The following is a 25,714-nucleotide window of genomic DNA, read 5'->3' as shown; positions in this document are numbered from 1 at the left end:
TGCACCGGCTGCCGACACCGACAGCACCCCCCCACTATTGCCCCCTCCCCTCACCCCCCACCCCCCCACCCCCACCGGCGCCGGCACCAATCACCCTAGTTACCCCAGATACCCCTTGCTCCACCACGGGCAAAGGCTCAGACCTCCGTGCTCCCGGATATACCCCCACTGAAGACGCCTGTGTCCGCCGCACCACCGCCGGAGCTGAGAAGGTCAACAAGGACAATCAGACCACCCAAAAGACTGGACATGTAATTCCACTTCACCCCCGACGGACTCTGTGTTTTTTTTTAAAACAGGGGGTGAATGTGATGAATAGTTACTGCACCTTTAATGTAATGATCGCTTTAAGACCGGGTTTGGAACCCTGGGGGATTCCTCCTCTGGCTCCACCCCCCAAGGAGCCATATATAAGGTAATGTCCAGTGGGCAGTGTACAGTGAGCACACTTCTCGGTAGCTGACTGGTTCTCTGCTAATTAAAGCCTTTGTATTACCTATCATCACTCTCGAGTTGTAATTGAGGGTATCTCAAAGAGTTAATCACATGACTGTGGGAATGGGGTCACACCCAGTCTGGCAGATTTCCTGCCCGAAGGAACATGATGAATCAATTGGACTTTCACAGCAGTCCAAATGTTCATGCTTATCATTAGTTCAACTAAAATTTTTATTCCATATTTATTTAACAAGCTGAACTTAAATTTATAAGCTTCCATAGTGGGATCTTAACTCAAAGTCTCCAAATTATGAGAGCAGCAACATAACATAATGTAACATAACCACTAGCACCAGGGAACACCAGCAGTGCAGGTAGCTGTGGTTATCAATAATCAACTAGATTATGCTTGGAAAATTGCACAGCCACTTGATAAAGAACCTCCATCATGCACAGGGGAAACAGCACAGATTTGAAAGAGTGAATATTGCCAGCATCAAATCCCAGTTTGAAGATGGTGCGAAAAATGATTCTTGCAGTAAGTGCTGCAGCAACATCTGCAAAGTAGCTCAATACATTTCCTCTCCCTAATTCTGATTGGCACAAAGAAGCAATTCTGGCAACGCATGGGATAGATACCAGAAATGGTGTTCAACTGAGGTTTGACCGGGATTCTGCCCTTATTTCCAATTTTTACAATTTTCCTTCGGGGTCATGGAATCTGTTTCACTCTTATCGAGGGGAGGATGTGTATAGAAATTCCTGTGCTACCATACAAATTTAACACTTTACATGTAGACCACACGGAGTCTCAAGCTAGCTGAAGATACAGCTACTAATGGTGGTGCAATTCAAATTGGGAATATACAAGAAGCCCGAATTAGGGGAGTGTAGATATTTCAAAAGGTTTTGGGGTTGGAGGAGATTGCAGAGATTGGATGGGCCATGGCCATGAAGGGATTCGAAAACAAAGGTGAGAATTTTTAAAACCATAATGTTGCTTGACTGGGAACTAATATGGTCAATGGAATCAGGATTAATAGGGAAAAAGGCAGTCGTGTGAGTTAAGATACGAGCAGCAGTGTCTTGGATAGACCTTAAGTTTATGGAGGGTGGAATGTGGGAGACTAGCCATGAGTGCATTGGAATAATCAACTCTCGAGGTAACAAAGACATGGATGATGGTTTCAGCAGCAGATGTGGGAGTGGGACTAACTGGATGCTCTGCAGAGAACTGTTATTTGATAGGCTGAATGGCCTCCTTCTATGCCATAAATGGCTCTATGATGCTCAGTCTCTTGTAGACATGTGATAAAAAATAACAGAGCTGTTAATTGAGATTGTTGTCAATGCATACAAAACAACACTGATTGCACTTCAGAAGTAATCCATTAGTTGTGAAGGATATTGTAACATTGAGGTCCTATGACGAGGTTAAGACAACCAGTTGCAAACATCTCATTATTTTTTGATAAAGACAAATGTTTTTCATTTTATTCCTACTCCACTACACTGTAGTAAAGTGGAAGACACTTGATCAACAGCACTTTATTAACCACAGCAGTATTATCTGCTCAACGACATGAGCTTCTGTAAAACAGTAAAAAGACTATAATTTAGGAACGAAAGAGACAATGCTGGAAAATCTCAGCAGGTCTGGCAGCATCTGTAGGGAGAGAAAAGAGCTAACGTTTCGAGTCCATTGACACTTTGTCAAAGCCATCGGACTCGAAATGTTAGATCTTTTCTCTCCCTACAGATGCTGCCAGATTTGCTGAAATTTTCCAGCATTTTCTCTTTCGTTTCAGATTCCAGCATCCGCAATAATTTGCTTTTATCTATAATTTAGGAAACTGAGCAAACATAAAATGATATCTGAAATCGTGTTGATACAACTTGTGTAGAAATTCTGCCCTATATTTATTACTCTAATCTTATCATTGCAGTCCATGCACTGAAAGCAAACCAATATAGTCAGCCCAGGCTAGTGGGAATTTCTCTAGGCTGTTCAGTAGTCTATATGCACAATTATTTAACTTGATATTAATGCATTCATTACATCAGTAAACAAAACACTGCTTAGTCGCTTCAAAGCAAAAAAATCATCAGGTGATGTGAAGTTAGATGTCAATGTTTATAAGAACATAAGAAAAAGGAGCAGGAGTAAGCCATTCAGCCCTTTGTGCTCCTCCACCATTCAATAAGACCACCATGGATCTGATTATGGTTTAAACTCCATTTTCCTGCCTGCCCATAACTCTTGACTCCCTTGGTCAATCAAAAACTGGTCTAACTCAGCCTTGAGTATATTCAATGACCCCACCCTCCACTGCTCCCTGTGGAAAAGAATTCCAAAAACAAGTGACTTTCTGAGAGAAGGAATTCCTTCTCATCTTGGTCTGAAATGGGACACCCATTTTGTTTTGAACCATACTCCCTAATTCTAGATTCCCCCATAACAGGAAGCATTCTCTTATCATCTATGCTGTCACGCCCCTCAGGATCATTTTGTTTCAATAAGATCACCTCTCATTCTTCTAAACTCCAATGATCAAGCCCTTCATCTCAGGAATCAACCCAGCGAAACCTCCCTGAGCTCCCACTAATGCAAGTAAGGAGACCAAAACCATAGCATTCTGTACAGTGGTCGCAAGACTTTTGTACCTTTAAAATTTACTGCTCTGACAATAAAGGCTACCAATCCAATTACCTTCCTAATTATTGCTGGACTTCAATGGCCCTTTATAGCCCTGATGCCAATTTAGTGCAAACTCACGCCATCCTGGGGGCAATGGAGATAGAGTGGAGAGGGGGATGAGGAGGGAGTCTTGTTAGGCGTGACTTTGGTGGCTTGCAGCATTTGTGGAGAAATATGTGTCTCCATCTTGAAGGGGCTGAGGTTTAAACCCTGGTTACCATTTTCCAATGGCTAGAGTGTTTGTGTGCAGGGAGCATGTATCTCAAAAAATGCGGTACCCTTCACACTCATTTGTTTCCACCATGGTAGCTGCAGCCACTAGCCCTGAGGAACCGACATTAACATCTGAAGAGGAGGCCTGTCACATCTTTGTGCAGCATCTAGCACCACTGTAGATTCTGGAACTTCGATGGGCAAGCACAATCATTTGAAAGGGATCCATACATGGTACAAGCACATAACAATTATCAGACCAGCTATTGGAGACTGAGATAGTGCAGGCTGAGAACCAGCTACAAGACCTCTGATACATGGAGATGTGCTGGAGACAACCTAGTTGAAAAACCTTGGGCTGGTGATACGCCTCTGGAGCCATCAGATGACAGATGCTGGACGTGCAGTGTGAGGTTTGAGGAAATGTGGCAGAGCTTCCGGAGGGATTGCACACATTGGCACTTGCAGTGGAGGAGTCCTTTCAGGCCATAAGCGCTGCAGTAATTTATTCTTCAGAAGGCTTCCTCCATTGTTATGGATTGCCAAACCCAGATGATCCCTGATGGGATATGGGTATGCATTTGAGCTGCATTTAATCACCTTACATCTGAGCTCTGGTTCCCAGAGTCTAGGAGAGGGAGAATATGAAGCTCCTGTAGTCACATTTGGAACCTGGCATTCAAGAGAGGGAAGGCCCTGGCAGCGATGGATGTAATGGAGTGAGCCACATCCTCTACGAGCAGTCTGAGAAAGAGTCTGATGATGAGGAGGGTGTGGCTTGCCAAGCTGCTGTGGAGATTAGTGCACAGGAGGATTTGGATGCCAGAGAGATCCACAAGTACCTGATACTATCCATAGATTTAACGAGTAATGTGTAATTCGCTCAACAATGACATCTTTGGCGTGCTCACGTCTTCTTGGTATCTCCCATGAAACCACCAGGACCAACTGTGCATGTGCGAAAGTTGAGGCACCAAATGAGACTATTCAATCCGTCCCATATGTTGACAACCTCCCTAAAAACTGTCACCCAATTCTTTACAGGGTTGGTCAAATGGATCTCACTGTAGTAGATAAGCAGCTGGTGTTGCCACTGGGGGTCACCAGATGGGTCAGCTCTCCTCTGCCTTCCGTCATTGACACAGATGCCTCACAATGCCATGGTGCCAGGACATGGCTTCTAGTGACCAGAGGAAGGCCCTAAGGGTCATCCGAACCAAAGGAGCATAAGGATCAGCAGCCTGTCTCAAGCACAAAGGCAGTGGGCACACCATTCCACCTGTAAATGAGTTAAGAAAACAGAGTTGGTGCGATTTTGCAGCTCTTACTATCAGCAGGATCTTCAGGTACTGTCGGAGGTGGCAGAGCGGGCAAGTCATGCAAAAGGACATAGACTTCAGCGGACTGGGGGTGGAGGAGGGGGGTGGGGGTGGGAGTGGGGGGTGGGGGGGATGCCTAAATGTCACACATGGGTTCAGAAGGTTGTTGTGCAGTTTTATCTTGTTTGCCAATTTTTTGCTTTTATTGTGTATTAAATGCTCATTTCTTTGCTGCTCTGGCTTCATTTCTGTATCATGTGTGATGGCCTGGTTGAATTTTAATTGAGTGACAGTTTTTAGGGAGGTTGTCAGCATATGGGATGCATTGAATGGTCTAATTTGGTGCCTCACCTGTCGCACATGCACAATTGGTCCTGTTGTTCATTCATGGGAGATACCAAGAAGAAGTGAGCACGACAAAGATGTCATTGTTGAGCGAATTGCACATTATTCGTTAAATCTATAGATAGTATCAGGTACTTGTGGATCTCTCTGGCATCCAAATCCTCCTGTGCACTAATCTCCGCTGCAGCTTGGCAAGCCTCACCCTCCTCATCATCAGACACTTCCACAGACTGCTGGTAGAGGATGTGGCTCACTCCATTACATCCACCGCTGCCAGGGCCTTCCCTCTCTTGAATGCCAGGTTGTGTAAGGTACAGCACACCACAACATGAATGATACATGAGCAGAGTTCCACCTGTACAGTCGAAACATTTAAATCTAATTTTGAGCACATCAATGGTCCACTAGATGATGGCCGTGGTAGATGCATGGCTCTCATTGTACTGTTGCTCTGCCTCTGTATGCAGGTGGTTCACTGGGGTCCCAAGCCTCCTTTGAATGGGTATTCTTTGTCTCCCATTCAAAGTTTGGTAGTGGCCAGAGGATTCCAAGGACCTCAGAGTGTCGGAGTCATGACTGCTCCCAGGATACCTTATACACCTCTGCATAACCCTCTGTCTATGGTCACAAACATACTTGACAGAGACTTAATGGAATCCTTTTCTGCTGACAAATTCCACGGGCTGTCCCGATGATGCTTTGATGGACACTGACCCCTTGTGCAGTGGGGAAGCCTGCAATGCTTGTCAAGCCTCTGGCTCTCTCAGCTTGACTGGCGCCATCTATGCTGAATGTGATTAATTTCTTAGTGCATCTATGTATCTGTCACAACCTTGATACAATAATGAGCTACTGGTTGAGAGGAGCCACAAAGGAGTCTAGCTGATGCCTGGAAAGACCCAGATGCATAAGGATTCATGGTCACTGTAATTTTCAAAGCAACAGGCATGGAGTGGCCACCAACACAATTGGAAGCTCTCTTCCCTGTCAACATGACTATAAAAACATAGAAAATAGGAGCCGAAGGAGGCCCTTCGGCCCTTCGAGCCTGCTCCGCTATATATGATGATCATGGCTGACAATCCAATTCAATAGCCTGATCCCACCTTCCCCTATATCCTTTGATTCCCTTTGCCCCAAGTGCTATATCTATCTGTTTTTTGAAAACTTACAATGTTTTGGATTCCTGCTCTCTTTTTTTCTCTCTCCACAGATGCTCCCTGACCCGCTGAGTATTTCCAGCATTTTCTGTGTTTATTCCAATGGAAACTGGTTACTACAATAAAAGAACAATTTTCTCTCTTTTAGTACGCTAGAATTAGAGTATTTTGTTCATGTTCTCCATCCTTACGTAAGCATTCATCCTCATGCTGCACCTGCTGTGATACCTTCAGAAGCAAATCTCACTGCCTTTGCCATAACGTTCAGTTTTTATGGGGCAGATATTTCTTGGAGCTTATCAGGGTATCAATTGCTATTATGGGAGGGGACATGTGTGATATGTTGATGAAGTATTTTAAACATGAAATAAACAGAAATATGGGCAGCACGTGGCACAGTGGTTAGCACTGCTGCCTCATAACATCAAGGACCCGGGTTTGATCCCAGCCCCAGGTCACTGTCCATGTGGAGTTTGCACATTCTCCCCGTGTCGGCGTGGGTCCCATCCCCACAACCCCAAAAGATGTGCAGGGTAGGTGAATTGGCCACACTAAATTACCCCTTAATTAGAAAAAAAAAGAATTGGATAATCGAAATTTACACAAAAAAACCCAAAATAAATAGAAATACTCCTTCCTTTCACCAACTCAAATCACCCTTCCTGGCTCTAAGTTCTGAGATTTTGCTGAAGGCAGGGTTCCGTACACATATGATCACATTCCTCATTCTGTGCTTTCATCATTCCACATCTTCAGACATAGAACATCTAAGCTTCTTGCTTCCTAATCAATGCCTTCTGATTCACTTCACCCTTTTTTCATTTTGCCTCTTTAATGCTATTTAGCTTTCAATTTCACGAAAATCCCTCCATTTAAATTGACAAAACAATCATCCAGTGATATGTGCACATCTAGATTATTGAAAATCTGCAACAACACCAGAAGAGAATAAAGTACAGCTTCGAAACTTTGGGGGAAGAGTTTCTGCTTTGGTGCGATTGTTGATGTATCCCAAATTGAACGCAAAATTGTTCTAGTTTGAAATTATTTTTTTTATACGTATGTTTCCACTCAAATTTACTTCCATGTGACTGAACATCAAATCTCTCATAAACTAGCACAATTGAACAGCATTTTAGAACATTTAAAAAAAAGAATTTGCAGGGCAGCATGGTGGCGCAGTGGTTAGCATTGCTGCCTCACGGCGCTGAGGTCCCAGGTTCAATCCCGGCGCTAGGTCACTGTCCGTGTAGAGTTTGCACATTCTCCCCATGTTTGCGTGGGTTTCGCCCCCACAACCCAAAGATGTGCAAGGTAGGTGGATTGGCCACCCTAAATTGCCCCTTAATTGGAATAAAAAATAAGTGGGTACTCTAAATTTATTTTAAAAAAGAAAGAAAAAAAATTTGCTTTCAAAATATTACTCAATATATTTTGGTGTTAACCTGGTGTATTTTGATTATTACAGTTGAAAAATGGGTTTATCACAAACAAAAGCCTTTTTTTGCAGAATGTCTATGCTATCACATATAAGGAATCAAGTCTTAACTTACTGGCAATGACTTTAAAAAGATTATATAGAGAGGTTTGCTAATTCTATTGATTGAAAGTAGTCAGCATCTTAGTAGATATAAAAGTATATAATAAATGGAATAAGAAGCTTTTTAAATACATTTATTAGTGCCCTTGTGTCTAAAGAATGGCTGAATTGAGATTGAACAGTTTAAGCCTATATCTCCAGAGTTTAGAAGATACAGGGGAGATCAAATTGAGGTATACACAATGATAAAAGGTATGGATAAGGTTAATGTGGAGTGGATGCTTCCTCTTGAGGGGCATCCTAGAATGAGAGGTCATAGTCTTAAGGATAATGTCATGCTCCATGATCTTGTCTTTGCAAGAACTGCTGGTGTGTAAACTAGAATGATGATTTATTGATGTACACGTGGTAAAGTAACAATCAGAATTGCTGTACAGACCAAGTTATCATAGAATTACATTAGACTCTCCTGGAACTACCCTTATGTGCGACTGTCCTGATGTATGCCTTACAACCTTCTGCCGATAGCCAGATGTCACATGACTGATGTCTGACGCCACCTGTTGGTTGGAGGTCGCACCGCTGGGTGCATGCAACATTGTCCACAGGCGTATCACCACAGATCAGAGGTAGAAAATTTAAAACAGAGGTGAGGAGAAACTATTTCTCCCAAAGGGTTGTGAATCTGTGGAACTCACTACCCCCAGAGTGTGGTGGCTGCTGGGGCTATGAGTAAATTTAACGAGGAGTAAGACAAATTTTTAATTGGTAATGGGTTGAAGGGTTATGGGGAATGGGAAGGGCAGTGGAGCAAGGCCGGGTTGAGACCAACCATGATCGAATGGCGGAGAAGACCTGATAAGCCAAATGGCCTAATTCTGCTCTTATATTTTATGAACTTATGAATTTTAAGACCTCAAAAAACTGAATATAAGCGCAATTAGCAAAGTTGCCCAATGGTGATTAATTTGATCCAGGCGGGGCCATGGCCAGCTTTGAGCACAATGTTTTTAGATGAGTGCAGAAGATTAGTGGAAGTTTAATTTTTACTGAATGTAACTTTGCTTAAACGTTGCCTATCATTTGTTCTGGTTTCACCACTTTTGGGTGGATTTTGTTAAGAAAACCAGCAGAACCTAACGTAAACTCCAGGCCTTCACATTTATCTGAACCATGAATTGGCACTACATTCACATAATCTATCCTTGTTAATGCCCACATGTTCTGGGATGGAAAAATAGCATAATCGACCAATAATTTGAATTAAGTAAGACCAGACTGTGCTGTGCTAATGGTCAAGGACCGATAGCTCCCGAGCACGATTCCCAGCTGCCAAGATTTGGGTTATGCAGTGGGTTGTGAATCACATCTGCACATCATAAGAGATGTTTGCACATACGTGCTCACAGATGTGCACACAGCTGTGTGCCTTGGCCAATACTTCTTGAATACTTTAAGAAAGTGGGCAGAAGTCAATTTTATTTCATTTCAAGTTGTTATTTCTGGAGGCATAAATATCATTTAGAGTAAATGTATAAAATGCGCTGGAGGTCCAACAGACCTTTATGTCCATCCGAATAGGTGGGTACATAGTTTTAACATCTCAACCAAAAGAGGACACCTCTGACAATGCAGCACTCTCAAAGAGTTCTCTTCATTGAAGCATGTGTGGTTATATCCATAACAGGCCTCAAACCAAAAAACTGTCCAACTCAGAAGTTTATTTATTCACTCACAATGTGGGCATTGCTAGCAAGGCCAGCATTTATTGCCTATGCCAAATTGTCCTTGGCAAGGTGAGAATGCAGCCTTCTTGAACCACTGCAACCTATGGAGTGAAGTTCCTGCCAATGGTGCTGTTCGGCAGTGAGTTCAAGAAATTTGACCCAATAATGAGGAAGGTACAACAATATATTTCCAATTCAGTATGGTGAGAGCATTGCGAATGACATCGTGATGACATTTAAGATCTAGGGTTGACATTTCTGGTCCAGCCCGCCGCGGGAATCATCGCGGATGAGCCGGAAAATTTGACGGACCATTGAAAGATCCATTAACCACGTGACTGGAAGATCCGGCCCCTACTAACTATTTCGAGAATAAATGGAATAACTTGAAAATTTTCAAAATCTTTCATTTAGAAAAAAAAAGAATGATTTTCCGAACTAGAGGAAACTATCAAAAAACGCAATGTGCAATGCAGTTAATGTAATTACAGTACCAAGAAGCTGGAGGTTAATAGCAATGAATGATTTCCGATGTTAGTCTTTTTGAAAATAATATGATTATCGAAAGGCAAAGGATGTGCTGTTTTTTTCCTAAGTGAACAGTCAAATTACAAAAAATGCAAAAAAATAAAGTTGATTATGACATGTCATGGCCCCTAAAATGAACAAATCATCAACTCTGGCAGCACTTTTGGAGATAAAAATATAATGAATGTTTCGAGCCAAATATGAGCCTTCTTCAGGCTCTGAAGAAGAGTCATGCTGGACTGGATTAACTCTATTTCTCTCTCCACAGATGCAGCCATACTTGCTGAATTATTGCAGCACTTTCTGTTTTTATTTCAGATTTCCATCATCCACAATATTTTGCTTTTACAAACAAACTATCTCTTAATTAAGTGCAGAATGATGTTAGCCAGTAAAATATAACTGAAGATTGTGGACTATTCAATCCTGTAAAATCTAACATCTAAAGAATTAACAATAGATGACCACCACCGGAAAACAATGCATTTGTTCAGATGTAGATTATTTAGTTTCTACTTGATTTCTTATTTACTTGTGCTGAATAGGAACATTTATTCGCCTTCATTTCATCCTTCAAGAGCTGCCAATAGCATTCATGCAGCAAGCTGCTCTCTGGAGAATGCATCTCAAAACAGAACATAATTTTATTTCTATATGATTTGACTCCACTTTCTTCAAACTATTGATATTGATTCCAATTCATTCACCTTTTTTGCAGCAATAACTATATCTGGGTATCTAATCGAGATAATCTTTGAATGCCATTTTAAATCCAAATAAAGTAACAACTCCCTACAGACGCTGCCAGACCTGCTGAGATTTCCTAGCATTTTCTCTTTTGGTTTCAGATTCCAGCATCCGCAGTAATTTGTTTTATCAAGTAACAACTCACCTTATTCTGAAAAATGTTTGTAATATTCATGTATGTAATATATTAATAATATAACTCTCTACCCATTGTTTTAATGACAGGGTTAACTATTTATTTTTAGTATTTTGTGCTGATTCACAATTTTTTCAAATATTACTTTTTAAGCTTATAGCATTTGAGGGGGTGCTTAGTTGAGATGACTAGAAGGCTGGCATTTAGTTCAGATTAACACCGAAAGTGTGGATTCAATTTTCATTCAGGCTGAGGTAGACTTTGGGACTTGCCATGCCCTGGCCCTGACATTGGAAGGCAATGGCAAACTACCAGAAGTGAAAATGGCTCAGGATGAAGCACCAGCAGATAATGAGCCAAGGACTCGCTTCTCGGAAGGGAATGAATGAAAATAATCTCTTGGTGCTTTTGTGGAAGGAATCATATACCCTGATTTTGTTACTTTTGAAAATGATATTTGACACATGAAAAAAATAATTTATTTAGCATTTATCTGGATGTATAAAATTTGCACAACTTATCTTTTAGCACTAATACTCTCCAGAGTATCCTTCATATTTCAATCTGCAATGTTTGTTGTGTTACTTTTATACAAATATACAAACTTTGAGTGTGAATAGGGCATGATGCAATGCATTATAGATTTAACCAAGTAAAAAGATTGGCTGCAAGAATATTCCAGAAATATTGACAACATTTTAGAAAACAAAAAACTCAGTTATTCAAAATATTGAACTCTATATTGTTTTAAGTTTTCCAACAGGTTACCAATAATTGCAGCAAATTGGCAATAGCTTCTTTCTTTTACATGCAGTCTACTTCCTGGTTGACATCATATACTGCTTATTTGTGTCTAGATGAAAACCTTTGCCACTATGTATCATAAAGTTCAGAGGTCATCTGTATTGTCTGCTTGATCAACCAATAATGCATCGCACCAGTAGCACATGATTTACCGATTCAATTTCAGGGAGCCAAAGCTAGTGGCAATGATGAATAATGTGAGCTCACATATTTCTGTGTAGCAGCTGTGGTGGGTAATGTGGGATTACATGTTAGAGGTGGTTCAAGATTCCATTAAACATTGACTGGGAATGCAGAATTCTAATATGTGGTGTTGTGATCCATTTGGATAGTCTGAATGATACAGTAAATTGAAAGCAGAAAACCTGTGTGATTTCCAAAATTATTTGGCTGTGAAATTGGATATAGTTTTTAAATCACTTAACTCACTTGTATTTGCTATGTTTAACAGTATACACTTATGTTACACATTGTTCATTCATATTTCTTACTAAAGTTTATTTTAATGGACATAATAAGTTACTGAATGTGACATTTAGGTTGAAGAAACCAGACATCACATCACAGGTATTGTAGTTTGGCAGTATTGTTTTACATTATGTGTGATTGTCTAGCAATTATCAAAATACAATGCAGTCAGTAGATTGAGGCTTATGAAGACATTATACATCATGATATAAAGTTGTAGCAGCTTATAGCATTAGAAACGAATAAAAAGAAATGTTCAGCTGCTGTATTAGTGTCCACGATGTAAAGTGCTAAAGCTTCATATTCAAGTACGAAGTCTTACAACACCAGGTTAAAGTCCAACAGGTTTGTTTCGATGTCACTAGCTTTCGGAGCGCTGCTCCTTCCTCAGGTGAATGAAGAGGTCTGTTTCAGAAACACATATATAGACAAATTCAAAGATGCCAAACAATGCTAGGAATGTGAGCATTAGCAGGTGATTAAATCTTTGGCATCTTTGAATTTGTCTATGTATGTGTTTCTGGAACAGACCTCTTCATTCACCTGAGGAAGGAGCAGCGCTCCGAAAGCTAGTGACATCGAAACAAACCTGTTGGACTTTAACCTGGTGTTGTCAGACTTCGTACTGTGCTCACCCCAGTCCAACGCCGGCATCTCCACTTCATATTCAAGAGCAGATATACAGGAATAAAGGTATGGATGACATTGGACCCAAAGGCATATAAATTCATGTGACTGTTTTAATTTCATAATAAGTTTCCTCTGCTCATAGCAAACAAATATTTTGTTGGAAAATATGTGAAATCCATTTACTGGGATAAAATAGAAGGCACCCAGAATCTATTTCAGAGCACTGTCCAATCCCTCAATTGAGTCACAATATCCAAATTAACCAAAGTAAATGATCATGTTCTTGGGTTACATGATGTTATATTTGGTAGTTGTAAATCGCTTCTTGACATGAACCTACTCAGAGAAATAAAATGAACTTAAGGCCATGGTTGAACCACCTATGAAACCAACACTTCGAACTCCAAAATATTTACAACAGTAATCATTTCGCTGGGACCAACATCAATCTAAATCCTCACAACAATCGGCATAAAAGGTAAAATCAACACTGACATTGCCAACGGCGATATTGGTGTCCACTTTTTGTTTTAACATGATGCGCGTACCAAAATTCGAATCTGAGTTGTGGGGAAATTTGACCATCATTAGAAAACTAAATTTGGATGATGGCCAAAAATGGTACGTCAACCATTCTGTTACTTGAATTCTATTTTACCCGATAAATCTGCTGTTATTACACTTCCTATAGGAATCAGCATTTCAGCGAGAGAAATGGGTCTGCGATGAACGGCGTATGGCTTCCAGCGGGTTTTCGCAAGCAGTTTATTCTGAGACCAACTGTTTCCCAACTCCCGTCGCCTATGTAGCAGGAAAACACAGTCCTTTCAAAACAGCACTACACCAATCTGCTGCACAGATCATCCAGTCAATGAAAAGTAAACTAAAGTGTCTGAAATGTGATAAACATCTGCGTTTAAATGAAAGGTGAAGCGGGCCAGTGTTTGCACTTCAGGGTGACACGCATTGGTGTTCGGGGCAGAGATCGCCCCCCCCCCCCCCCCCCCCCGTGTCCACAGACTAGAATCTAACCTCCTGACTCTTTTAGTCACTGCATTCAGTGTAAAGTGGATGAGTGAAGAGTCTTTCTGTGTATCTACCTGTTGCTCCATCGATCTGTCTTGCCTGCCTCACGCATTAATCGCATCTGAGTGCAGCATGAATGATTCCACAGCAGACGTGTGCTTACCAGAGTGTTGGCCAGATCGGCACTCGATAGATTTTCGGCTCTTGCCCGTAACTCCTCCTGGAACTCGAAATATTCGGGTTCTTCAGGCTGTCGGTTTGTAATGATCATCACCGACTGCAACAAAAAAAACACCGCAAACACCGCAATTAGCCTGGCTTCATCCTATATTCCCCAGCAGTCAGTGTGGGAGAAATCTCTCGCGGTGGATGGAGCTCTGCAGCTCTGTGGAAACTCAGACGCTTCTCACAGAGCCACTTTCTAAATCCAACCCAGAACACACAAACCGGCAGCATTTCTTTTTTAAAAGAGCCGGGAGGCTCACCATTTGGTGCAATTTCTAATGTAATGTACTCTCCTTTTTTTGGGCGGGGTGGCCGGGAGGGATTCGAACAAAATGCGAAGGTGAAGTTTATTTTTGAATTGGGAGTAGGTTTCTTCTGAATGGTTATGAGGCCATTAATGTGGCGATAATGTCCATGGCGCTGTATCAACGCCGTACAGTAACCCCACAGCAAAGCGAACCAGGACAGTTTATCCAGAGAGTGGGAGAGGGGTTTTTTACAGCACAGAAAGAGGCTCTTCGGCCCATCGTGTCTGCGCCTATCTATTCCAATCTCATTTGCCAGCATTTGCATACACAGTGCTATTGAATGCTCGCTATTTTCTGATGCTTGGACGCAATAGATTGTTTTTTTCATCAAGCAGGAGTATATAAAGGCGTTCAGATAGAAATCGCCCATGATGCCGTTGAGTGAACTGGTTGGATGGGCTGAATGGCTTACTCCTGCTCACAACGCCCACACGGCCCTCTTGCAAATGACCGCTTTACAAACTATGGGACCGTTCTGCCTCTGGGCACAGACCCGCCTGTCCAATAGGCTACTTGTGTAATGTATACACTGTACACAGACAAACTATGTCCTAGATAGGTTTGAAATGGCTTGTAAAGAAATGAGTGTACTTTGAAAGCCTCCTTGAGGATGGGCTCGCTGCTGTGGTTCATTTTCCAGGGTCTGTCGGACTCTGTCGGCGATTTCACTTTCAGGCTCTCAGCGAACAAATCCAAGTAGAAAAACACATAGTCTCCCCGAGTCATCCCTTCTTTGTGCGCGTAGAACATTATCTGGCGAAAATTCTCCAGAGGGAAACATAGATAGGCAACTGGAAGGAAAAAGGGGGGGAAGAGACTTTAGGTTGACCAATAGTGATCATTTACCCCTTTCATTCACAACATCGATTGGAAGCGGAAATATGTCCCGTCCCATTATCCCCCCACCCCCCGGCATGATATTGTATTTCACATCAAAATTTTAAAACAAAAGCGAGTTAATGTTTTAGTGGTCAACTGGGGTTGGGGTGCAGGGATAGAGGCCGCGGTCAATTTTACACCAGGAGGAGCCGCATTCTGAGTACTAGTTACACTGGTGAAGAGCCCGCTGCTTTTAAATCGCTCGCTCACTGCCTCTATCAGAGTCGTGTCGCTCGCTGTTTTGAGCTGCGAGTGGATTAGAAACTAACCGTGTGAGTGTGTGTGTCCAGTCCATCTTCATGCTCATAAACTCCCGTATAATGTTGTACTACCCCTGTGTTCAATGCAACACAGACAGCTGTGCAACAGGGGCTTCGCAGCTCAATAAGTCCCCGAGCCAAAGCTTTAGGGGCTAATTTCTCACATCCCTATTCATCGACACTTCCCTTATCATTAACAGTCAGCTGCGTTACAAACTTTTTCCCCTCAAAAGGTGAACTTTCCGTTGCTATTTAAAGCGAGTCCTGTGCGGGCAGATGTGTTACAGATGTGTCACAGATGTGTTTTACACCGTACATTGTATTCGCCATCATAAATGTTATTTGGTGTGACATGCCGAGAGCCAGGAGGACATTCTTCCCCCCATTAAAGCGCCAGCGCTGCACTCAATTAACCCTTTACAGCAATTCATCCCGTTCCCGGGGCAAGTGCTTAGATTCTATCTGCCTTCTCAATTCGGGCTGGGGGGGGGGGGGGGGGAGTGTTATTAAATCAGATTCAGCACACTGCACGAGGAGCTGGGCGGAATGGGTGGCGGGATAACAGGAGTTCGAATTCAATAACCATTTAACAAATCACCCCCCACCCTCTCTCCCCAATGAATCAAAGGAAATATCGATTATGCACAATGAACGAACACAGTGTGACCTGGACAGTTAGGGTGGGGAATATGTAAGAATGTGCAGACCCCCCCCCCCCACCCAAAAACTCCGCTGAATATCGGGCTCTGGAGTAACGGGGCAGAAGTGGACAGGACTTTGGTCAGATGTGACAGTGCGACCTCACCCCGACAGTATCAAAGCAATTGACTATTGCCACATTCTGTAGTTCCACTTACTCCGTGCATTGTCTTTAATGAAGTGGACAATATCAATGAGGTCCGCCTGGTCCAACTTATCCTTATCAATCCCTCTGCCCACTATGCTCAGGTTTGCAAACTCATTGTTTAGGGTGGCGTAGATCCCTTCCGACAGGAAGAAAAACGGCCGGTCGTCCGTCTTGATGTCCAGGTAAACCAGCACCACCCTCGAGGTCCAGTTGAAGATTTCGTGGATGTGGGCGGCAAAGTGGCCAGGTTTGGTGTACACCGGTCCCGTGCGGATCACCGTGTTGTAGTCCGGCGTGCCGGAGAAGCCGAAAGCCGACGCCCCGGCGGTGACCAGGGGCAGGTTCCAGTGATTGGCGAACCTGGCCACCGGGGCCGAGGTGTAGATGCAGCCGGGACCCACGAACAAGTCGGGGTCGTCCTCCAGCTTCAGGTCCACGGCGTGCAGCGCCCCCAGCGAGTCGGCGCAGCGGCCGTTCACCTCGCAGCTCTTGAACTTGTAGGTGAGCTGGCAATCCTTCAGCAGCCGCTCGTCCCCGTTAATCCTCTCGATGGCGAGCTGGATGGCGGGTCCGACCCGGGGCCAAGCCCAGGCGTAGTTGGTGTTGTTGTGAGGCAGCACGATGGCGATGTTGATGTTCTCGGCGGGAGTTTGCGATCGAGCCGGGCTGGTGGCGAGGTACAAAAACAGAAAGAAACATGCCAGCGCCATGGCTCAACAACAGGACAAATATGTTGTTATGCAACCTGTCGAATTCTCTTTAAAATCCTGTCCTCGCTCTCTCTCTCCCCCACCACCCCACCCACCTCCCTATGTTTGCGACGCAGGCATCAGGAGAGAGGAACTGACCAACAAGGTTGGCTGAAATTGACCAAAAACTGGGGAAATTGACGAGAAGCAGTCAAACATGTGCTCTCCTTTTCTCTCTCTCTCCCTTCTTGTTTTCCTCACTTAGTCATCAGCAGCTAGTATTCTCTCCCCCCCCCCCTCCCCACCCTGCTCCCCATCCACCCCACCCCCTCCCGGGTTCAACCCGCACTCACGAGGTTCCTCCTCCTCCTCCCGCACCGCACTCTCCCGGCTGCCTGACATTTGACCGGACCTGCTCCATTCATCTTTCTTTTTTTTCTTCTTTTTAGCTCGTCCCTCGAAGCTCATCGATCGTTGGAGGTGGTAAAGGGTGCCCTCCCCGCCCCGGTTATTACCACAGCCGGCCTCCGCTCGGTGTGATCGGCGCGTCAGCGAAAGAGGCGAAGGCGCTTCACACCAGCAAGCGCCGTCTGCAAGAGCAAAGCGCCCCCGACAGCAGCCCGGCCGGGGCATCCTTCCCACTCCAAACCCCGTGCCCAGGCTCGCTCTCTCGCTGCCGTTACCAGCTCAGCGGCCCGGGGAAGGAATGAATGGACATTGTCACCGCTGGCCGCAGCATTCCCGCTTTCCGCGCTGTTTCTTATTCAACCCTCGTCTTATTCCCAATCTCCCGAGGATTTCACAAAACAAAGCCATTCTGTCAAGAAGCTGCGGGAAAGGTTTCGGGGGCTTTCTGGAACTTGAAGTGGGACTATTCTGGTTGACGCACACAAGTTCCCCCTCCTTTTTCGCCTCTTCCCACAGTGGCTGCCCCAGTTGGGCAGCTGAAGTGTTTCACTGTGACTCTCAGGGGCATCGCCTGGTAGGATGGAGCAAAGCAGATGCCGAGCCCAGCAGCTAGCGGACACATGCCACGCTCATTCCCTTCCATGGGAAGTGACAGGTGACCCGGAGACGGTGAGCATTCCGGTATGTTCCTGAGGATCCCGGCCGCATTCCTCACTCTCACACACCCACATACACCAGGATTAATGCAAAGCAAACGCCTAACGTTTTATTTTCTCGAATTGTTCTTGTTCTGGGCTCGGGCTAGTCGAGGTTGAAGCCCGGCAGTGAAAGGTGGGAGAAATGTCACTGCGAGAGGGGGGACATCCAGATCTCCTGGCATTTTGAGCAATGGGCATTAGGAGCCGGCAAATTCTCTGGGGCGGGCGGGGGGGGGGGGGGGGCAATGTGGAGACCGGCGGGCGCTTTAGCTGAAGGAATTTGAACACTAACTTCATCGATGACAAATTGGACTTGTTTATTTAACGGGAGCATGATGTCCACATGCCGCCTGCTGCATTTAAAATGACAACGTTGAAATGTTTGAGCTAATTATGCAGTGGGTAAGGGATTGTACCCACATACAGGGACACCGGAATAAAACAATTCACAGTGCAATGAGCAGAAAATATGACCAATGCGCAATTGGAACCAAGCACTAATAATAATCGCTTATTGTCACAAGTAGGCTTCAATGAAGTTCCTGTGAAAATCCCCGAGTCGCCACATTCTGGCGCCAGTTTGGGGAGGCTGGTACTATGCGTGTGTGTTGCTGAATGTCTGTGTAGCAGTGGTCTTGTGGCTGGGTTAGTATTCTAGAGACCCGGAGTGTCTCCAATCCCACCAGGGCAGATGGTGACATTTCAATTCCATAAAAACCTGGAATTAAAAGATCATGAAACCATTGTCTATTGTTGTAAAAACCCATCTGCTTCACGAAGGTCCTTTGCAGGAAATCTGCCCTCCTCGCTTGGTCTGGCCTACATCTGACCTCAGATCCACAGCAAATGTGGTTGCTGGCATGTGCCGCCCACAACCCAGGAATGGATAAAACAGAATAATTGTAGCTTCAGTTAATTTCCTTTTCCAGCGGCTGTTTTCATTTCCTTGTGCTGTGAAGGAAGCTGCTTGGGATGCCACCAGATGACTCATATCTGCCCTCCTCTCCTCAGCGAGCGCAGGTTACAATGGCCACTTTGACTGTGAAAGGGATGGACGCCCGCCTCTCACAGAACTTGAGAGTCAACTGAAGTCAGTAAAACCTGGCATTCTGAGAGCATGTCAATGTCACCCAATGGCTGCCCGTCTCTTGGAGCTGATTAGTGTACGGGTATAATGATAAAACCTCTCTCAATATTACTGATATTGAATTTAGATTTCTAATTTTGTCTATTGCTGGAATATGCTTTCTGCATCTAACAACTGAAGGGACAGGGCGACTCATGGAGTGAGAATCTGGCTATCCCCCCCCCCCCCCCCGCTTGGCAATCGGCTGTTCTGTAAGAGACAGAACTGAAGTCTCCTCTGATTGGGAGAGTGGTCCCTCCAGACTGTGGCCTGGGTCGGGTTTCAGCTTTTTAAAAAAACATATTTGTCAATAACTTGGATGAATGAAGGAAGGGTTGAATATTAAAGTTGGCAAATTACACTAAAATCACGAGGCAAAGTTAATTGTGTAAATGTGTACGGAAAGTAACAGTGATATTTACACAGATTACGTGCACAAAACCGTGGGAGATTGGATTCAATGTGAGGAATTATATAGGATTACACAGAATGTGCAGCACAGAAACACAGTCATTCGGCACAACCCGCTTAATCCAGTGTTTATGCTCCGCTTGAGTTTCCAACAATTCCCCCTAATTTTAACTACCTGTACAATCCTCTGTTGCCTCTTGCTTCATGTTATCCAGCTTCTCTTTACACACAGCGATACGATTTCTCCCACTCGCTATCTGGGGTGGTGATTCCCACATTCTTACCGTTCTCTGGGCAAAGACGTTTCTTCTGAATTCGCTGTTTGATATCTCGGTGCATATTTTCTATTGATGTGGAGATGCCGGCGTTGGAATGGGGTGAGCACAGTAGGAAGTCTTACAATACCAGGTTAAAGTCCAACAGGTTTGTTTCGAATCACTAGCTTTGGTGAGGGAGCAGTGCTCCGAAAGCTAGTGATTTGAAACAAACCTGTTGGAATTTAACCCTGGTGTTGTAAGACTTCTTACTATTTTCTATTGGCAGCCTTTAATTTCGCTCTGTGCCACAAGTGGGAGCATTCTCGAGTGCCTCCGTTTCATTTCCTTAATATGGCAACTAGGATAATATGGGAGTATGAGATGACCCATCCTGAATTTGATCAATTCGAATATGTTTTTAATGTTGAGATTGGTATGACTGTGGTGGAGCAGAGGGATGGGGATACCAGAGAAAAACAATCAAACCAGGGCACGGGTACAAGGAGTAAGCAGCAAGACTAATAGGATGTTAGTGCCTGGGCAGCACGGTAGCATAGTGATTAACACAATTGCTTCACAGCTCCAGGGTCCCAGGTTCGATTCCGGCTTGGGTCACTGTCTGTGCGGAGTCTGCACGTTCTCCCCGTGTCTGCGTGGGTTTCCTCCCGGTGCTCCGGTTTTCTCCCAGTCCAAAGATGTGCAGGTTAGGTGGATTGGCCATGATAAATTGCCCTTAGTGTCCAAAATTGCCCTTAGTGTTGGGTGGGGTTACTGGGTTATGGGGATAGGGTGGAGGTGTGGGCTTGGGTAGGATGCTCTTTCAAAGAGCCAGTGCAGACTCGATGGGTCGAATGGTCTCCTTCTGCACTGTAAATTCTATGAAGTTCGGTTCGAGGGCGCTGGCAACACAGGTTGGAGGAAGTGATGCTTTTATGCATCTGGAATTTCTGCATTCAGTTTTGGGTACCATCCTTCAGGAAGGATATATTAGCCTTGACAAGGGTGCGGATTAACCATATTGATGGTGGGAGGGGAGGGGGCATGGATGAAAAAACAGCTGCCATAAACCTGGCTTGCATTCCCCAGAGTTTAAAAGTTTGTGCGATGATCTCATTGATGCGTTTAAAATGTTGAAGGAATCAATAGGGTAGCTGGAGATAAACGATGTCCCCTGGCGAGGGAGTTCCGGAAGAAGAAAGCAGGGTTTTAATATTAGAGCTGACCCATTCAAAGGAGTGAAACCAGGGAGCAGCGAAATCAAGGTGCAATTTTAACCGCAAGACGCAATAAGAGTTTCGAATTCTCTCCCCCATAAGGCTGGATGCTGGGTTCACTCTGTCAAGGCTGAAATGGTCAGATTTTTTGTTGCAATCACATGAAGACTCAAGGGCAGCGAATGGAATTGAAGCACATATCAGTTATCATTGAATTGATGTTGGGACCAGTTTAAGGGGCTGATTGGGATAGATCTGTTCCTATGCGCCGTTCAGATTGTCTCCGCTCGTTCCTTCTGTATGAATCCAAATGTGTTTAACATTGACATGTTATTGCACAGTGTATTCCTGCAGCAGACACAGGTTATTATATATCTGCGCGCACACACTTTGCAGAGGGAGTGAATCGGCGGAGGTACAAAGTGGTCAGATTCATTATTTTGCCCGGACTCAATTGCATTAATCAAAAACGCAGTTTGCAAGACTCACTGCTTCAATAGCGGAACTGAAATGCCTACTTCGCATACGGCGCTCAGTTGAAAGGGCAGTGCGGCATTACTTGGTGTCAGCCAGATTGTCGGTTGCGAATCCTTTTTTAACTGAGTGTAAATATTGGGATGGTCTTTCTGCACAGATGTAAATGGCCAGGTTTATTAACTGGGATCTCCTAGCAGTGAGCGCTCACCGATACAGTGCATGCTTCGCAGCTTCGTTTACATCCATCTGCATGTTGGTCGCTACTTTTTAATGATTTTTAAAATATCTTTTTCATCTGCGGCAGTTTTACGCGCATAGGGAATTATACCTCCTAATAGTGTTTTGTTTTAAACTATATGTTAACAGTGTAAATATTGCTCGGTAGTACAAAGACACAGTGCAGTTTGGAAGGTCATTCCTAGGTGATAAATGACAAGAGGGTCACGTTGAGTTTCACAGTAAATTCAGAGCAGTGTTAATGTAAGCCTACACTTCTGACAATAAAGATTATTATTATAAGCTGAGCAGATCAGTTTTGTCTTTGAATGAAATGGCAGATTTCCAAAAGCAGGACTGTGCCTCTGAGCCATTGCAAACCACGCTGTTGTGTATCCTTTAAGGGTGTCGTGATTCTTCCACACTATTCGGCGACTGGTCACCACCAGCTCCAACGGAAATACTGCAGCCTTTCCCATTCCCTACCTTTCGTTTTCAGATCTCGTCTGCCATCTGCTGGCCAGTACAAACAAATGCTTCCCAGCCCTTTACTTTGTTGGTTCGATGCAGAGTAAATAAAGTTGGCTTTTGACTATTTCTTCGCATCGCGATAAACGTCAAGTCATGGATATATCTCATGTTGATTTTCTCACTCAATTCAATCGACTTATCAAAAAATTATGCATCAAATGAACATGCATTTGTAAAATATCTTCGTTTGTACCAAGAGCCTTATTTTAACTAGTCAACACTGCCCCCTTACGGCGATTGAGAATTGTTATCCAAAATAAATTAGTTTAATCCTGCTTCGGGATGTTTCCAGTTAAATCCCTGTATTCTGATTAACCGGTATTTGCTGCAATAATGTGTCACTATCAAAATATTACATTTGCTAATTGAAACAATATACTTGTATAGAGAAAGCGATTCTAGACAGAAATGGTAGGCAAGGCATTTGGATCGGAATAATTGTGACTTGAAAGTTTAAAGCGAATTGACAACTCAGGCCAGTCAATAATGTTGCGATCGAGGAGAACCGCAAAACGGAGCTATTTTGAAGGATAACAGAGTGTGATGATCATCGCCTGGCGTCTCTTGTTTCCAATATTACTATTCCAATACCGAAAAGATATGTTGGCATGGTGTTCCTCGGACCCTCAGTTGAATCTCTTTACTGGAAGATGGGTTCTGCTTTCTGGGAACGCAGAGGGATTTGGAAGTTTCATAGAATTTACAGTGCAGAAGGAGGCCAATCGGCCCATCAAGTCTGCACCGGCCCTTGAAAAGAGTGCCCATGCCTCCACCCTATCCCCGTAACCCTGTATCCCCACCTAATCTTTTGGAGCCATGATGTGGAGATGCCACGATGTGACACGAATCCCATTGACAGCTGCAGGAAAGGATGTCCCGAAGCGTGGTACATTGGCGAGACCATGCAGACGCTGCGACAACGAATGAACGGACATCGCGCAACAATCACCAGGCAGGAATGTTCCCTTCCAGTCGGGGAACACTTCAGCAGTCAAGGGCATTCAGCCTCTGATCTCCGGGTAAGCGTTCTCCAAGGCGGCCTTCAGGACCCGCGACAACGCAGAATCGCCGAGCAGAAACTTATAGCCAAGTTCCGCACACATGAGTGCGGCCTCAACCGGGACCTGGGATTCATGTCACATTACATTCATCCCCCACCATCTGGCCTGCAAAATCCTACCAACTGTCCTGGCTTGAGACAATTCACACCTCTTTAACCTGGGGTTACCCCATCTCTGGATCTGTAAAGATTTAATCACCTGCTAATGCTCGCATTCCTAGCATTGTTTGGCATCTTTGAATTTGTCTATATATGTGTTTCTGGAACAGACCTCTTCATTCACCTGAGGAAGGAGCAGCGCTCCGAAAGCTAGTGACATTGAAACAAACCTGTTGGACTTTAACCTGGTGTTGTAAGACTTCGTACTGTAATCTTTTGGACACTAAGGGGCAATTTTGCATGGCTAATGCACCTAACCTGCACATCTTTGGACTGTGGGAGGAAATCAGAGCACCCGGAGGAAACCTACACAGACACGGGGACAAAGTGCAAACTTCACAGTCACCCAAGGCCTGAATTGAATCTGGGTCCCTGGAGCTGTGAGACAGAAGTGCTAACTACTGTGCCACTGTGCCACCTAATGTTCGCTAATGTTCACTAATGATTGTACAATGTTCAGCCAGCACCATTTGCAGCTCTTCAGGTACTTAGTGTTGGGTGGGGTTACTGGGTTATGGGGATAGGGTGGAGGTGTTGACCTTGGGTAGGGTGCTCTTTCCAAGAGCCGGTGCAGACTCGATGGGCCGAATGGCCTCCTTCTGCACTGTAAATACTATGATAATCTATGAAGCAGTCCATGTCTAAATACAGGAAGCCCTGGACAATATTGAGCCTTGGGCTGACAACTTTCAAGTAATATTCGTGCTACACAAGTGCCAGATAATGATCACCTCTAACAAAAGAGAATCTAACCATTTTCCCTTGACATTCCCTCGGTGGCACAGTGGTCAGCACTGCTGCCTCACAGCTCCAAGGTCCCAGTTTCAATTCTGACCTCGGGTTACTGTCTGTGTGGAGTTTGCACTTTCTCCCCGTGTCTGCGTGGGTTTCCCCTGGGTGCTCCAGACTCAGTGGGCCGATTGGCCTCCTTCTGCACTGTAAATTCTATGATTCTATGATTCAATGGCATTACCATTGCTGAATCCCAAAATATTAACATCCTGGGGGGTCACCATTGACAAGAAACTGTACTGGACCAGCTTTATAAATACTGTGACCACAAAGAAATGGGCCGGAATCCTGTACTGAGTAATTCACCCCCTGATGCACAAAGCTTGTACACCATCTACAAGGCACAAGTCAGGAGTGTATTGGAGTAAGGGTGACATGGTGGCACAGTGGGTAGCACTGCTGCTTCACCGGGCTTGATCCCAGCCCCAGGTCACCGTCCGTATGGAGGTTGCACCTTCTCCCCGCGTGTGTGTGGCCTCACTCCCCAACTCAAAGATGTGCAGGGTCGATGAATTGGTCACGCTAAATTGCCCCGTAATTGGAAAACAATTAGGTACATAAATTTTAAAAAAAGGAATATTCTCCACTTTCCTGGAGTTCAGCTCCAACAACATTCAAGAAAGTTGACACCATCCAGTAAAAAGCAGCCCGCTTGATTGGCACCCTTTCACCATGTTGAACATTCACATTTGCAGTACCAACAGTGGCAGCAGTATGTATAAGATACCCCAAAGCAACTCACTAAGTCTCTTTCAACAGCACTTTCCAAGAAGTATTCTCTACCCTGTAGAAAGACAAGGGCAGCAGATGCATGGGAGCATCACCACCTGCAAGTTCCTCTCCTGGCCATTCACCACCCTGACTTGGAAACATATCGCTTTTCCTTCATTGTCGCTGGGTCAAAATCCTGGAACTCCTTTTCTAACAGCACCGTGGGTGTACCTACTCAACATCGACTGTGGCAGCTCAACAAGGAGTTTAACCACCAGCTTTTTCAGGGAAAGTAGAGAAGAACAATAACTGCTAGCCTTGTCAGCAATGCTTACCTCCCATGAACAAATAAAGAAAAAGATCAATTGGTTTATCAATGTATATATGAAAGACTTTTTAAGTATTAGTTTTCTCATTGGTTTTCTATGTACTAATTTTCAAATTTTTATTAGTTCAACTGATCAGCAGTCAGGGCATTTTTTTGGATTGGTTGATTTTTATGCTGGAAACAGACCCTAGGACACATTACAATCCTTGCTTATTTTCCAACAAGACTAGAAATTGAACAAAGCTCTTTCCCACAGTTTTTCCAACTTGCCATTCTCTATCTGCGGTTCTCACAAGAATCCCTGTCTCCTAGGATGTTCACAACTTGATCAACCTTGTC

General features: G+C 44.2%; 1 protein-coding gene and 1 long non-coding RNA gene across 3 annotated transcripts in view; one reads left to right on the top strand and one right to left on the bottom strand.

Moving 5' to 3' along the window:
• The window catches only part of npr2 (natriuretic peptide receptor 2), a 278,856-nt gene extending 258,933 nt beyond the window's left edge, over positions 1-19,923 (bottom strand). Inside the window, exons 1-3 of one of the 2 annotated variants that reach the window (XM_072497159.1) lie at positions 19,806-19,923; positions 14,904-15,103; positions 13,943-14,056 (exon numbers count right to left, since the gene is read on the bottom strand). In XM_072497159.1, coding sequence (XP_072353260.1) covers positions 13,943-14,056; positions 14,904-15,103; positions 19,806-19,908 — 417 coding nt within the window. In that variant the 5' untranslated portion in view covers positions 19,909-19,923. Of the gene's footprint in view, positions 1-13,942; positions 14,057-14,903; positions 15,104-16,308; positions 17,230-19,805 lie in introns of those variants that run through there. The other variant, XM_072497157.1, reaches the window with a different exon arrangement.
• LOC140409075 (uncharacterized) lies at positions 16,842-22,097 on the top strand. The gene is made up of 2 exons (XR_011940276.1): positions 16,842-16,975; positions 17,437-22,097. It is a non-coding gene; the product is annotated as an uncharacterized lncRNA (long non-coding RNA).
• The last annotated feature ends 3,617 nt before the right edge of the window (positions 22,098-25,714 follow it).

Source organism: Scyliorhinus torazame, chromosome 3, assembly GCF_047496885.1.
Source record: "Scyliorhinus torazame isolate Kashiwa2021f chromosome 3, sScyTor2.1, whole genome shotgun sequence".
In the NCBI taxonomy this organism is placed as follows: Eukaryota; Metazoa; Chordata; class Chondrichthyes; order Carcharhiniformes; family Scyliorhinidae; genus Scyliorhinus; species Scyliorhinus torazame.
This window is presented reverse-complemented; position numbering and strand designations above follow the sequence as displayed.